Below are 13,889 nucleotides of genomic sequence, written 5' to 3'. Positions count from 1 at the left end.
CGCAAGGGGGCGGAGCCTAGGGGATACGCCTCCAGAGGGAGTGGCTGAGAGTGGGGCGGTGCTCACCTTCACGCGGGTCTCCGGGACCTGTCCCTTATAGCGTCACCTCGTCTCAGCACCCTTCTTACCTGGCAGTGTTATCCTGCGCTCTCTGCGCCTGGCCCGAGCTGTGTGGGCACTGGGGACTCGGGCCAATGCTGCAAAGTGCCGAGGGCTGACCCCGCGGTGATGGGCCAAGTCCCTTAAAAAACCACCTCTGAGGGCACCCGGGTGGCTCAGTCCTTAAGCGTCTGCCTTTGGCTGGGGTCGTGATCCCAGGGTACTGGCATGGAGTCCCACAACGGGCTTCCTGCTTGGTGGGAAGTCGGCTTCTCCCTTTCCCACTCCCCTCGTTTGTGTTCCCCCTCTCGCTGTCTCTCTGTCAAATAAATAAATAAAATCTTAAAAAAAAAAAAAATCCACCACCTCGGAGCCTAGGGAGTGAAGTTGGTTGCTGTCCGATCGCCAGGGAAGAAATAGATAGGGAGGCGACCGGATGAACCAGCAAGGGAGGGGCACCAGGCGCCAGACCAGGCTTTGGTCCCCCTCCTACGGACAGGGTTTACCCACTACGACTTGACCTCAGGGTCCCCCGCCGGGGAGGAGGGCGGCGGGGATAGAGGGGAACCCAGCTGGGAAGAAATACCCAAAGGAAGGCCCGGCGAGATTCTTTTCCAGAGCTCCCGCCAGGGGGCGCCCGGAGCCCCTCTTCGACTCCCTGGTTCAAGTGCCTGGCAACCCGGCGAAGCCTTTTGCAGTACCCTCCTCGGGCGGGATGACCGCCCCCTCCGTTTCGCCCAGCACCCCGCCTGACACTCTAACCCGCAAAACGGACGCAGCGCGGGACACTGACAGCGTTTACGAGACATACAAGCAGCATGCCCATTCCAAAGGTGCCCAGGGGCGTTTGAATCCTGTGACCTCGGGATTTTACCACCTTGGTTCCAGGCCAAGGGAAGGGTGGAGGCGCGGATTTAGAAAGCTTCCCAGCCCTTCAGGAACTTGAGGTTTATGGTTTTTTTTTTTTCTGAGTGATTTCTCGGTGACCATATTATTACCCTTGGACTGAGAGGAGCTCTGATTTCTTTACCCTCCCCTATCACTGTCCCATGTGCCGTGGGGTGGGAGGTGGGTACAGGACTTGTGGCACCAGGATTGTAGGGAGGATGAAATCACCCCAAGCAAAAGTGAGTCACTTTAAAGAAATAGATTGCTAACACTTGAGGTCTGTCTTCTCTTTCCTCTCTGTCCCTTTAGGAGTGTCTGTGGAACCTTCCTGGAGAGGCTATGGGGACTCCTGGGACGGGGACCAGGAGGGAGGGGTTGAGTGGATCTGATTGCCCCCCTCTCCCTCTTTGACTCTTTCCCTTACTTGGCCCAGACTGGGTGCCCACAGTCTCACCTTGCAGCTTCTCAGGACCCTGCCTGGCAGGATGGGAGCCACTGCCTGGGTCTGGGGTCTACATGGTTGCCCATGATGGAGCAGATTGCCTTAGTGAAGTGACGAGGCCCCAGGTCATGAGAGCAGAGGGTCCCTTCCAGAATATGGACACCACCCTCTCCTTTGATTTTCACCTCCTTTCTCTCAGATCTCAGGGGCCTGACCCCTAGGGCCCCCGTGGAACAGGTTAGTCTCTTGGGCAGCTGGTGCCCCACTCAGACACCATCCCCCCACCTATCTCAGCCTGCTGATAGCACCCTCCCTCCCCACCCCTTCTCTTGCCTGCTGGTCTGAGAAAGCCTGATCTGGTCCCTTCCTCTTGGGCCCTCAGTTTTCCCATTTATAAATTGTAGTTCTGTTCCAAGCTGGGGGGCTGGCCACCCTCCTCCTTATGCCTCATTTTCCCTTGAGACACATCCTGGTATCAGAAGGGCTGTTGTGGCATCTTCCAGATGGATCAGCTAAGGCTGTAAGGGGTAGAACTTGCCTATGGGAACAACCACCTGTCATAGGCTAGAAATAGGTCAGAGGTCAGGCCACCAGGGAGACCAGCTAGGGAAAGCCTTCCAAAGGTGGGGGGTAGGGACCAGAAGGAGTAAAACCCAACTTCTGTCAGACTCCCCATAGCACAGCAGGGAAACTGAGGCCCGGAGTTGCACCAGCTAGCTTGGGTCACCCAGCACTGGGCCTCAGAGACCTCAGGCTCCGCCCGACCCCGGGAAGGACTGGGTCTCCGGCCCCCCGCCCCACCCGGGCCAGCCGCTCCCGGTCCACCTCCCCCACCCTGGCGGCGGCCGCCGCGGGGAGAGTTTAGAACAAAAGGCACGAGGGGCGGGGCCGGGGCGGGCCGGAGGCGGGGCAGAGGCTATAAGGGGCGGTGGCCCGGCGCGGCCCAGCAGGCCCAGCAGCCCCGGGGCGGATGGCACGGGCCGCCGGGTTTCGCCGCGCGGTCCTGCGCGCCCTCCTGCTCTCGCTGCTGCTGTTGCTGCTCCCGCCGCCGCCGCTGCTGGCCCGGGCCCCGCGGCCCCTGGTGAGTGCCCGCCGCTGGTCGGCCGCTCCTCTCCGAGGGGGTGCCAGGCACGCGGGCTGGGCCCAGGGGCCGAACTGGACCCACGGGGGCGTCCGGGGTAGCCTGGAGAGGCCCATTACCCGAAATGCTTTCTGGGTTCCTGTGAACGTGAAAGATAGTGAGCTTTCCGTCCCTGGAGGTGTGCAAGTGGAGCCTGTGCCGGGATCGCTCCGGCTGGTGAGGCGAGACTCTGCGCTAGACTAGCACGCCCGGTCCCAGCGTGGGGACCTGCTCCTCGGTGGCCGCAGCTGCAGATGCTGGGCTGTGTGCTGGGCCAGGTAGCAGAGGGAGTGGTTACAGGGCCTCCTATTCATTGCGGGGACAAAGACTCAGGCTGGTGTCAGCCTCCAGGTGTGTGGCCTCGGTGAGCACACCTACACCGTGCAATGAGCTGGAGCATTAAGGAAGAGCTGGGAGGGCAGCACTGCCCTGTGGCACATGGAGTCTGAGCCCGGAAGAAGTGGCACCACCTGGGCACCTACAAGTTTGGGAGGTGTGAAACCAGGACAGAATGAGCGTGAGAGCTCCAGGGAGGGTGTGTGTGTGTGTGTTCGAGCATGTGACAGAGAAAGAAGAGCCGAGAGTGGGCAGCAGAAACCCTCGGAAAGGAAGGGGATGGGGAGAGAAAGGGAAGAGAGAAGAAAGGGAAGAGATAAGATAGTCTGGGTGAGAGGGCAGCAGAGTGACCAGAGGAAGGGCAGTCACGGGATGTTGTGTGAGAGCCTGTGCCCAGCTGGAGCCTCAAAGGACCACTCACAAGGGTGGCCAGGCAGAGTGAGGGCAACTGCAGGCCCACAGGCCCCTTGGACCTCAGCTGGGGCATCCAGACAGCTCAGGCTGGGATGGGAGCATTAGCAGGTGTGACAGGCAGGAGTCGTGGGATGGTCTGGTGAGGCAGGAGATCTGACCATCCAGGCCCCCTCTGTCCACTCACACCAGCTCTGCCCTGGCCAGCCTTGCCCCATCCTGGCTGGGAGCAAAAGAGGATAGGATGGGTAGGTTAGGGAGGGTGGGGCCCCTCAGTCCGGAGGCTCTGCGTCTTCCCCAACTCCTCCCAGTCCCCTTGAGCTTGGGGCAGAGTCTGGAATCCCAATGGGTAGCCCCTGGGTTCAGGAGTTGGAGATCTGGTTTGAACCATGTGCCCTAGGTGAGTCCTGTTATGTCTTTGGACCCCACCCCTCCATCTTGGTTGAGATGGGGTGGATAACAGTGCCCACTGCCGGACACCTAGGATTAAATGAGGTCATGGGAGGAGAGGGCACAGCCAGTCATGCTGGACACACACTTGTCACCTGTGGCTGCCACTTTGACGCTCGTGCAGGGTCAGTCAGGGCCGGGTCTGAGCTGGGCTGTTGTCTATCACTCCGCAGATATGCAGGGAGCACTTGGGGTCGCTTTCGCCATGTTTATCCGCAGGCTGCCGTGTCGGCAGGGCCAGGAAAGCTCTGTAAATATTTATCCATCTCAGTTCGCAGCTTTTAGGCTTGATGAAAGCCCCGCAGCCCTGTGGCTCTGATGCTATGTTCCCTCCTGGAGCCAGTGGGGGAGGCGGGCAGTAGAGGGACCTGTTTGTTGCCTGGTGTACGACTTGGGTAGGCTGCTTGACCTCTCTGAGCCTCACCTTAGAATGGTGTGGTGATGCTCCCCATTCTTTCCCACAGTCTGACCACATGCCCTCCTATCACGGTCGCCTCCTGCTGACTGTAGAAGGCAGAGCTGTTATTAACAAGACCCCTTGGACCAATAGCAAACTGACAGTCAGAGAGGGGCAAAACTAGCCCAGTCTTACCCAGCAGTTTTTTGGTTTGGGGTCCTTTATCTCCCCTCTACGGGGTGCCTCCCATTTTCTAGATTAGAAGTTGATCCAGGTGCTGACCCCAACCCTCTAGCTCAGCCAGGACAGGGAGTCACCTCAGAAGTTCCTCAAGTATGTTTGAGGCTGTGGTTTGGTGCCCCCAAGAGGAAGGCAGGGGTGAGTGAGCTCAGTGTCCACCACACGTCAAGCCCAGGAGAGGCTCCTGATTGAGGAAAAGGAGAAGGGAAGGCATCAGAAAAAGAAATATTTCTCAGGAATGTGGGTTTTGGAGATAGGCCAACAGTTGAAGAGGTGAGGGGAGGGGGCACGAGCCCCAGGTCTAGGCCCAGCTCTTCTCTGACTTGCTGTGTGACCCTGAGCAAAGTCCTTGACCTCTCTGGGCTCTGTTTCTTCCTCTGAGAAATGTGCTGGTGCCTACTCTACAACCCTCCCAGGGGTGTAGATGAGGCCAGGCATGGTCAGTGCCTACCACCCCACCTCACTGAATCCCAGCAGCCTCAGAAGAACGAAGCACACCAATCTTAGGGATCAGCAAGGGGCTTTGTGCCAGGCCTTGCAGTTAAGGTGCCTGACCCTGGGCCAGAAAAGACTCAGAAAGATGAAGTGTGGGAGGTCTGCAGGTCAGGGAGCATGTGTCCCATTCCAGTAATGGGGAAACTGAAGCCAAGAGCCATTAAATGATGGGTTCCAAACCCCAAATACTGGAAAGGAAACCTTGATTCTAGCACCTCCTGCTCACTCACTCCAAGACCAGTGAGTGTGACATGGACAATGAGCCTGAGCCTCTGGCTTTGGGGGAGATGCTGCACCAGTCCCTCTTCTCTGGGCCTGCAGGCTCCCTGCTGCTAGGTGCAATTCCTGTTTATGATTTGGTCTGAGAACTTTGGGGGAGCTGGCCCCCAGGCGAGTGCTGGGAGCTGTAGCACAGCTGGGGAGAGCAGATATCTAAGTGTGGGAGGGGAAGGCCCACAGGGCCAAGGAGCTGGGCCAGGGAAGAGGCTACAGTAGGCAGTATAGAAGAAGGTTATTTAAAGCCCTCTGCTATGGTGCCATCCTCAATGGACAGAGAAGTCACAGCTAAAAGAGGGAAGAGACTTCCCTCCAGGGTGACCGTGACATAGGACTGGGCTATGTCACTGGGCCTATCTCAGACTGTGGCTCTTTCTGTTGGACTGAGAGTACCATGTTTCAGGGGTCTGGGCATGGATCTAGAGCTTCATGAGGACAAGAGAGGAAGGGATGGTGTGTGTGTCCATTACTCACCCTCACTCCATGGCCCGCTGCTCCAGGCCTCACGGGAGGGCAGAGAAGATAAGAGAATTCTGAACAGAGGTGTGAAGAGACCTGGTAGGCTGGGCTCTGGGCTCTAGGCTCCCAGGGAATAACCCAGTCTTGCCTGTTCCAGGGTTGGGGGAAGGAATCTGTTTATCCAGAAAGTCAAAGGGGGCAGTATGGGGAAGAGAAGAGGCAGGCTCCAATGGCTAGGCACACAGACCTGGGATCCACATCTGCAGCGTGAGACCTCGCATGTGTATCTTCCCTATCTTACTGGGGGTGTTGGGGTGGAGTTCAGTGAGCTGATGGGGGCCCTGGGAAGTAGCAGGTGCTTAATAATTTTCCCACTCCTTCTCTACTGTCACCAAGGTGAGGCCAGCCTAGATCCCTCCTCCAGGGGAAGGGTGGCTCCAGCTTGAAGAATACAGCCAGGTAGCAGGTAGGGAGTGGGTTATGAGCACAGAGAGCCTACCACCTGCCAGCTATTCCCCGGGCAAATTGCTTAACTGCTCTGGGCTCTGTTTTCTCATCTGAGAAATGGGCGATGAGGACAGTGGAGTTAGTGAGAGATCCCACCCAGGGATAAGAGCATGTCTGTGAACTGTTGGCGGGGTCCAAGTCTAGATACAGGTGGACTGCAAATGAGAAGTACTTACCTAGCAATAAGTCCAGTAGTGACGGAAACCTACAAGCCAGTGAGGCTGGGCTCTACCAGAGAACTAACCAACCATTCAGGAAGCAAGCTCTGAAATTAGAAAGCTGGTCTGAAATTAGAAAGGCTTCTTCTCATACCCCAGGTAGCTGTGGCCTCTGGGGTCAGAAGACCCCTTCCTAATGGGGTGTTCTTGGGGTTGAGTCTGGGTGGCTCTGGGAGGCTGAATTATTGGTAGCTCTGGAATTGGGAGACTGGGGGTGCTGGGACAATGATCAGAGTCCTGGGACACCTAGAGCCTGGGAGAGCTGCCAGAGGCTAAGGGCGAGGGTGGAGCCTGGGTGGCCTGGCTCCCACCCCAAATATGGCTGTGGGGAGGCCCCAGCCTCCCGCCCAGACCTGTCAGCCCTAACACTTAGTCCCTGACAAACAGCATGGCTCTGTGCTAGCCTCCCCTTTGCCTCCTGCCTGGGACACCAGAGTCTGTACCTGGCCCCACCTGCGCCCTTGCTGGGTGACCTTGAAGGGTCTCCCAACCTCCAGGAGCTTCTGCTGTTTTTAAGGCATGAGAACTGTGACCTCCTCCCTATGCCCGCCCGACCGACCCTGGAGGTTGCAGAGGGTGGGAGCTCCAGGTTAGAATTCAACGCCCATCTGTGGTGCTAGGGCTCCAGCAGGGCAGGGTTGGGTGGGGGCTGGGCAACTGGTAATGGTCTGTTTCCCCTTGCCCACACATGGATTGCCACTGGGGAGGTATTCTCCCCATTTTTCAGGTGAGCACATCAAGTCTGCACTGCAGGGCTACACCTCTTCCACACTGGGGAGTGGTGGTGGTGGGTGTCAGAGCCCATTCACCTAACTGGAGAGGGCAGAGTTGGTGGGGTTGGCAGGGAGGCTGGAAGAAAGGAAAGAGAAAAAGTGGGGGCCAGTTGGTGGAGCAGGAAGAGCTTTCCTGGCCTTTCCTTGAAAGCTTTGTAAGATCTATTCCTGGGTAAGTGTGGAGAGTCAGGCGCCTTACTGTAGTAGTCAGTAGACCTTACTGGCCCAGGGGCTGGATAGGCAGCCCAGGCCCTCCCGTAGAGGGCAGGAAGGCAGCAGGGTGCCTTGGAACAAATCTCAGCAAATCTGAACCTGTCCATGCCGAAGGACCCTGCTGTGCGATGACTTGTACCCCTCGCCCTCAGTTTGCCCATCCATAAAGTGGGCTGGGGCTGCACATGGGTATGCTGATGGGCTGGGAGGACACAGGGCCTGATTAAGCCTTGCCGTCCTATCTCCTGCCCAGGATGCACACCGCCGCCACCCTCTGAGGAAGGGGTCACAGCCCTGGCATGAAGCAGCTCCTGGCAGCCTGGCACCTGCCCCTACTGCCCAGGAGAGTCCCCGGCCTGCCAGCAGCCCCAGACCCCCCCGCTGCGGTGTGCCTGACCCGCCTGATGGGTTGAGCGCCCGCAACCGACAAAAGCGGTTCGTGCTGTCAGGCGGGCGCTGGGAAAAAACGGACCTCACCTACAGGTAGGGGCCAGTGGCCATGCAAGCAGATTCTAAACGTCTCCACAAACCTGCGCGTCTGTGTGGGAACAGCCACCCTCTTCTGCTTCTTGACACACATGCTGGAGCTAGATCTCTGCGGTTAACAGATCTTTGTGTCCACTGACCCCTGAGACATCCGTGGACCGACTCTCTGAACCCCAACTTAGATGCACACACAGGCAGCACTCTATATGGCCATGCCTGCCCGCGGAGGGGGCCGTAGCTCTGTCAACACTGGAAAAGGCTACAGCTGGTGGCTCCCTTGACATGCAGGGGTGTGGCCTTCCATCACCCAGGCAACCTCTACTGGGGACCTAGAAAGTGCCGGGCCCTGGGATTTTGCGGTAGTTGGAGGAGACATGGCCTATCCTCTCGGGGAGCTAGGCATTAGCCATGTCATTGTTCAGACCTATGATGAGAGCTTGGAGTCCAATGCGGGTGGGAACCGTGGTGAGCGAGCAGGACAGGTAACCTGGGCAGTGATGCAGAAGCTGAGGCTTCTCCTGCAAGTGACGTGGGGCGTTGCCCTGGGACAGAAGGCACGTGAAGGATGACGGTGTCACACAGATCAAAGCTCAGAAATGTCCTGGGTGGGGAACTGAAACCAAGATGGGGGCCAGGGGCTGGGGTCCCCCCCACAGCAAGTGGCACAGTCAGGTCTAGAAAGTGGGTCCTGGGGCTCCTCCTGGTTCTGCGTTCTTTCCACCAAATGCAGACACCTGTGCGCACCAAAGGACATGCAAACCCTTACAAAGATGTTGCCCTGTGGAAGAGGGACCGCAGCTGAGGCCCAGAGCACACTTGGCTTGTGTCCCCCCTGCATGCCTCCCCGCTGAGCACCCAGGGGCAACTCCTGGCCCATCAGCCAGCAGGGAGCTGTCCCAAGCGAGGCCCAGGCCCCTCCTCCTCCCCCCAGGATCCTCCGGTTCCCATGGCAGCTGGTGCGGGAGCAGGTGCGGCAGACGGTAGCAGAGGCCCTGCAGGTGTGGAGCGAGGTGACACCACTTACCTTCACCGAGGTGCATGAGGGCCACGCTGACATCACGATCGACTTCACCAGGTGAACCAGTGGCCTGAGAACCCACGGGGAGCTCACCCCACCTATCAGCGGCAGCTGACTCTGCCCCACCCACCCACAGGTACTGGCATGGGGACAACCTGCCATTTGATGGGCCCGGGGGAATCCTGGCTCATGCCTTTTTCCCCAAGACCCACCGAGAAGGAGATGTCCACTTCGACTATGACGAGACCTGGACTATCGGGAACAACCAGGGTATGGGCTAGGGACCCGCTTTCCAGCTGGGGCAAGTGAAGATCATAGCCAATGGGGACAAGTCCTTGAGCTGGGCTCTGGAGCCTGGGTATCTTGCAGCAGGAAGTTCGGGGATTGCTGGGCTATCTCCCTTTTCCAGGCACAGACCTCCTGCAGGTGGCGGCCCATGAATTTGGCCATGTGTTGGGGCTGCAGCACACGACGGCTGCTAAGGCACTTATGTCCCCTTTCTACACCTTCCGCTACCCGCTGAGCCTCAGTCCAGATGACCGCAGGGGCATCCAGCACCTCTACGGGCGACGACGGCCAGCCCCTACCTCCAGGCCCCCAGCCGTGGGCCCCCAGGCCGGGGTGGACACCAACGAGATTGCCCCGCTGGAGGTAAGGCCCTGTTCCCAGCTCCCTTCGCCCTCCGTGGTTCCGATGCAGGCTCTTTCTCAGCCCTTCTCTCCCACACCAGCCGGAAGCCCCGCCGGATGCCTGCGAGGCCACCTTTGATGCGGTCTCTACCATCCGTGGCGAGCTCTTCTTCTTCAAGGCGGGTTTCGTGTGGCGGCTGCGTGGGGGCCGGCTGCAGCCTGGCTACCCTGCGCTGGCTTCTCGCCACTGGCAGGGACTGCCCAGCCCCGTGGATGCAGCCTTTGAAGATGCCCAGGGCCACATCTGGTTCTTCCAAGGTGAGGGGGACTGGGGTTTCTGCTCAGGAGACTTCTGGGAGCCAGGAGCATCATGGCCAAGGAGAGGGCTGGCCAGCCAGCCAGCCATACAGGGCAGAGTGCCCTGAGGGTGGTTATGGGTGATTAGCATGCCTGCCCTAGAGATGAGGTCCCTGGGGAGTAGATGGGGGGCAGTGTCGCCTGAGGGCACAGTGTAGAAAAGGCAGAGCAGGGATTTGATCTGGTTCTGGCAACCCCAGACCCTGTGCTGTAACTTTCACCTGGGAAAGACAGGAGCCTGGAACATTCTAGGTGGCAGGGACTTCAGCCACAGAGGCTCAAGCCTGCTGCGGCAAGGGTGGGGCCCAGCGACTGGTCAGAAGTGCTTGCCACAGGTAGCTAAATGCCAGGGGAAGGAGTGGGAGCTCAGGAGGTCTCCTTCCTGTTTAGAAGGACCTTCCCCACGTGGTACCTCCAGAGCATGCAGCACCTCAGCTTATCCCCACTGGCTCTAACTTCCCTCTGGGGATAAGGGTGTCAAATGGGATTACTGGCCTGAGTGTTCAATGGACAAGGAAACTGAGGCTGGGGAAGGTCTGTGGCGGTGGTGGTGGCCACGTGGTCCACACTGGCTGGGCATAGCCGGCGGGCAGCTCCATTGCAACCTCCCCTCTCCGGCAGGTGCTCAATACTGGGTGTACAACGGTGAGAAGCCAGTCCTGGGCCCTGCACCCCTCTCTGAGCTGGGCCTGCTGGGGTCCCCCATCCAGGCCGCCTTGGCCTGGGGCCCTGAGAAGAACAAGATCTACTTCTTTGGAGGTGGAGACTACTGGCGCTTCCACCTCAGCACCCGCCAGGTAGACAGCCCTGTGCCCCGCCGGGCCACTGACTGGCGAGGGGTGCCCCCAGAGATCGACGCCGCCTTCCGGGATGCTGATGGTGCGTTGGGGTGGAGTGGCTGGCTGGTATGAGTGGTGCCAGGGCCGCACCTCCCCCACAGCAGTTGGCTGGGCATTCGCTCCTCATCGCAGGTCCTCTGTCCGGGGCTTTCCCCATCCACCCTCCTCCTTGCGCCAGGGCAGTGCTCTGCCCCCATGCTGCAGATGGGAAACTGAGGGCCAGAGTCGTAATTCGTAAAATAATAACTGCTGCAAGCTGAGGACTGATGATGTTCTGGGCACGGTGCTAAACTCCTGGTGTGTCTCCTGCAGTTCTCAGACCAGCCCTCTGACCTAACACTTCCTTCCTTCATTTCTTTCTTTCTTTCTTTCTTTCTTTCTTTCTTTCTTTCTTTCTTTCTTTCTTTCTTTCTTAAGAGTTTATTTATTTATTTGACACAGAGATCACAAGTAGGCAGAGAGGCAGGCAGATAGAGAGGAAGGGAAGCAGGCTCCCCACTGAGCAGAGAGCCCGATTCGGGGTTCAATCCCAGGACCCTGGGATCATGACCTGAGCTGAAGGCAGAGGCTTTAACCCACTGAGCCACCCAGGCACCCTGACCTAACACTTTCTACAAAGCCAGTTTTCAGAGGGGCAAACAGAGGTTCAGGTGAAGAGGTCCCTAACTGGGCCTCTCAGGTGGATCATGGGGAGCCAAGCCTCCCATCCAGGCAGTCCCTGCCGCTTAGCATGGAACCACCGGGCTGGCTTCCCACAATCTCAAAGGACTAGAGCAGGACTGATGTTCATTCCACTACTTTCTCCCCTGTACTCTCAAGCTTGCTTCTGTGTTGTCCTACCTCGGGACCTGCTGGCAGAGCTATCCTGTGGTGGCTCTGGGGCTCTGGGTCACCCATATGGTACACCTTGCCTCAGGACATCTGCCTATAGTCACTGGCAGGTATAGGAATAGACTGACATGGCAGGGAAGGGGTCGGTGGTGTCTGGGGAAGGGAGGGAGACTTGCTTTCCTGAGAGGTAGGGTTTGAGTTTCTGAGACTCCAGGCATCTGTGAAGCTGGACAATAGTCCAGCTCAGACCTGGGGAAAGGTAGGATTCTGAAGGATGGAAGGTTCTGGAATGGCCATGCTGGGACCTGCAGGTTTCAAGGAGTGCAACAGTGGTCAAGCCCTGGCAATCTGACCTCCCCCTTTGCCTGGACCTGGACACATTCTGACTGGCAGGTGCAGGGCCAGTGTCTACCCATGCCAGCCTGACCCTCCTCTCTCCTCAGGCTATGCCTACTTTCTGCGCGGTCGCCTCTATTGGAAGTTCGACCCTGTGAAGGTGAAGGCCTTGGAGGGCTTCCCCCGCCTCGTGGGCCCTGACTTCTTCGGCTGTACCGAGCCTGCCAACACTTTCCGCTAACATCGACTTCGATGCTCTCAGGGCTCCTGACCCCTTCCAGACCACTGGTCTGGGGTAGAGACCAGTGGCCATCTTTGTGGCTGTGGGTACAGGCACAGGATGGAACCCGTGTTTCCTCAGGGGGGTTGGGGGTGCAGGTAGGGCCATGCAGGTCATGGGCACCTGCCAGCAACTGTCTCAGATGGGCAAGGAGACTCTGGTGTTACTTGAGGGTCACAGTGGTCTTGGGCCAGCCCCACCCAACCTGTGCAGGTCACATTCAAACCCTGCTGCCCTCAGTCTCCATTCCTGTCCCTCAGGTTAGCACCTCAGCAGGGCTGGGGAGCTGAAGCCCTCATTCTGTCCCTGCTGTGAGGTCCCTGTGGGGTGCTGTCATGTGGTGGGTGAGCCTTCTGCCTTTTCCTGAGAGGTCAGCTCTGGGTAGGTGTTTGGAACTGGCTGCCTTCTAGCTGATGATCCTAGTGATGTGTTCCCCAGGATCCAGGCCAAAAGGTCCAGAGTCAGCTTGGGGCGGGGGGGGGGGGTTTCCTGCTGGAGACCCTGGGCCCTGGAAGCCCCAACATACCTCAATCCTGGCTTGGGCTAGATCCTTTCCAGCCCTCATTCCAGCACTGGGACCCTCTGAAATCATGTAAATGTGTGTACAGTGTGTACAAAGCCTTTTTTTTTCTACTGAGTACTGTCATTAAATATGGTTATTTTCTACTTGCCTGCCTGAGTTCTTTCTGTAACTATGAGGCCAGGAGGGGAAAAGAGCTGGGGAGGTGGGAGCCTCCTGTCTTAGGAGCCAGGGTCACAGCCTACTCCATCCATGCACCCACCCGAGCTTCTGCCCTTGGGCACCAAGGCAATGCCTAGGGCTCCTCTTGCTCTATTCCTTCATTTTGTCTGGCTGGACACCTGGAGTGGCTTTGCAATTGATTCCAGGCTTCCCCACTGGCCCCTTGGGGCATCCTCCACCAAGTGGTCACTTTATCTGATCCTGTCCCACCCTAGCCCCGCTCCTCTAATACTATGTTTCGCACTGCTGTCTTTGAGAACAAAACTCAATGGTTAGCACAGCTGATCCCACCCAACTCTGAAGGGTCACCTTGCCCGGCCAGCCAGCCTCACCTATCACAGCTGCAATTGTATTAGACCGAACCATGTGAAATTGTCAGTGGTGGGCTGTTCTTGACCTATGGCATTGTGCAGCCAGACACATGGATGCTTTGATGCTTTCAACAGTGTTAGCTCCACTCCCAGCTGTAAGCTCTGCAGGCCAGGGCTATCGAGTTTCGCTCACCACCCCACAGCTGCGCCTGTTGTAGTCACAAAGTGCAGAGTTAAGGAAGGAATGGAGAAGTTTGCCAGCCAAACCAAATACCACCTGGGCCTTGGAATGCTGCCAAGCCTGGGGAAACTTTGCCCATGCCACTCCCCCACCCAGTGTTGTCATTCCACCCATCTCCACAGCCGCAGGAACAGCTGTGGGCCCGGAAATAGGGTATCTGTTCCTAGGATCCTCTTATCTACTCAACTACACTGGGTTTTTCTGGGTGGGGAAACTGAGGCACAGATAGCTCTGGCCTCCTACTGGCCTCAGGCTCCATTTCACTCCTCCTCCACTGAACTGAGTCCTACTCCCAGCAGTGAGGCTGGGAAAACCACCGCTTGAGTCAGGGCCTCGGCTGCTATTTCTGTCCTTGAGAAGTTCTGCTGGGTACCTCTACTCGGAAAGCAGCCTGGAGGAAAAACGGGTCATGGTTCCTTTAAAGGGCCCGAGGGGGCGCGCCCCGGCCTTTTGTTTGGGCGGCGGCGGCGGCGCGCGCGTCAGCGTCAACGCCCC

General features: G+C 58.1%; 1 protein-coding gene across 2 annotated transcripts; it reads left to right on the top strand.

The window, feature by feature from the left end:
• Positions 1 to 2,396: 2,396 nt before the first annotated feature.
• Positions 2,397 to 12,766, top strand: LOC111142751 (matrix metallopeptidase 11). 2 transcript variants are annotated; one of them, XM_022496045.1, is made up of 9 exons: positions 2,398 to 2,527; positions 4,044 to 4,047; positions 7,578 to 7,807; positions 8,742 to 8,885; positions 8,965 to 9,098; positions 9,238 to 9,479; positions 9,559 to 9,775; positions 10,436 to 10,693; positions 11,928 to 12,766. In XM_022496045.1, exons 1-9 carry the CDS (start codon positions 2,400 to 2,402, stop codon positions 12,059 to 12,061), a joined length of 1,491 nt encoding a protein of 496 aa, XP_022351753.1. In that variant the 5' UTR covers positions 2,398 to 2,399; the 3' UTR covers positions 12,062 to 12,766. The 2 variants fall into 2 exon arrangements, with proteins under 2 accessions (XP_022351754.1, XP_022351753.1); XM_022496046.1 differs by lacking the exon at positions 4,044 to 4,047 and having other exon boundaries at positions 2,397 to 2,510.
• Positions 12,767 to 13,889: the final 1,123 nt, after the last annotated feature.

Source organism: Enhydra lutris, unplaced genomic scaffold, assembly GCF_002288905.1.
Source record: "Enhydra lutris kenyoni isolate GAN:26980312 unplaced genomic scaffold, ASM228890v2 scaffoldscaffold8, whole genome shotgun sequence".
In the NCBI taxonomy this organism is placed as follows: domain Eukaryota; kingdom Metazoa; phylum Chordata; class Mammalia; order Carnivora; family Mustelidae; genus Enhydra; species Enhydra lutris.
The sequence above is the reverse complement of the archived record's forward strand: the minus strand, read 5'-3'. Positions and strand labels throughout refer to the sequence as shown.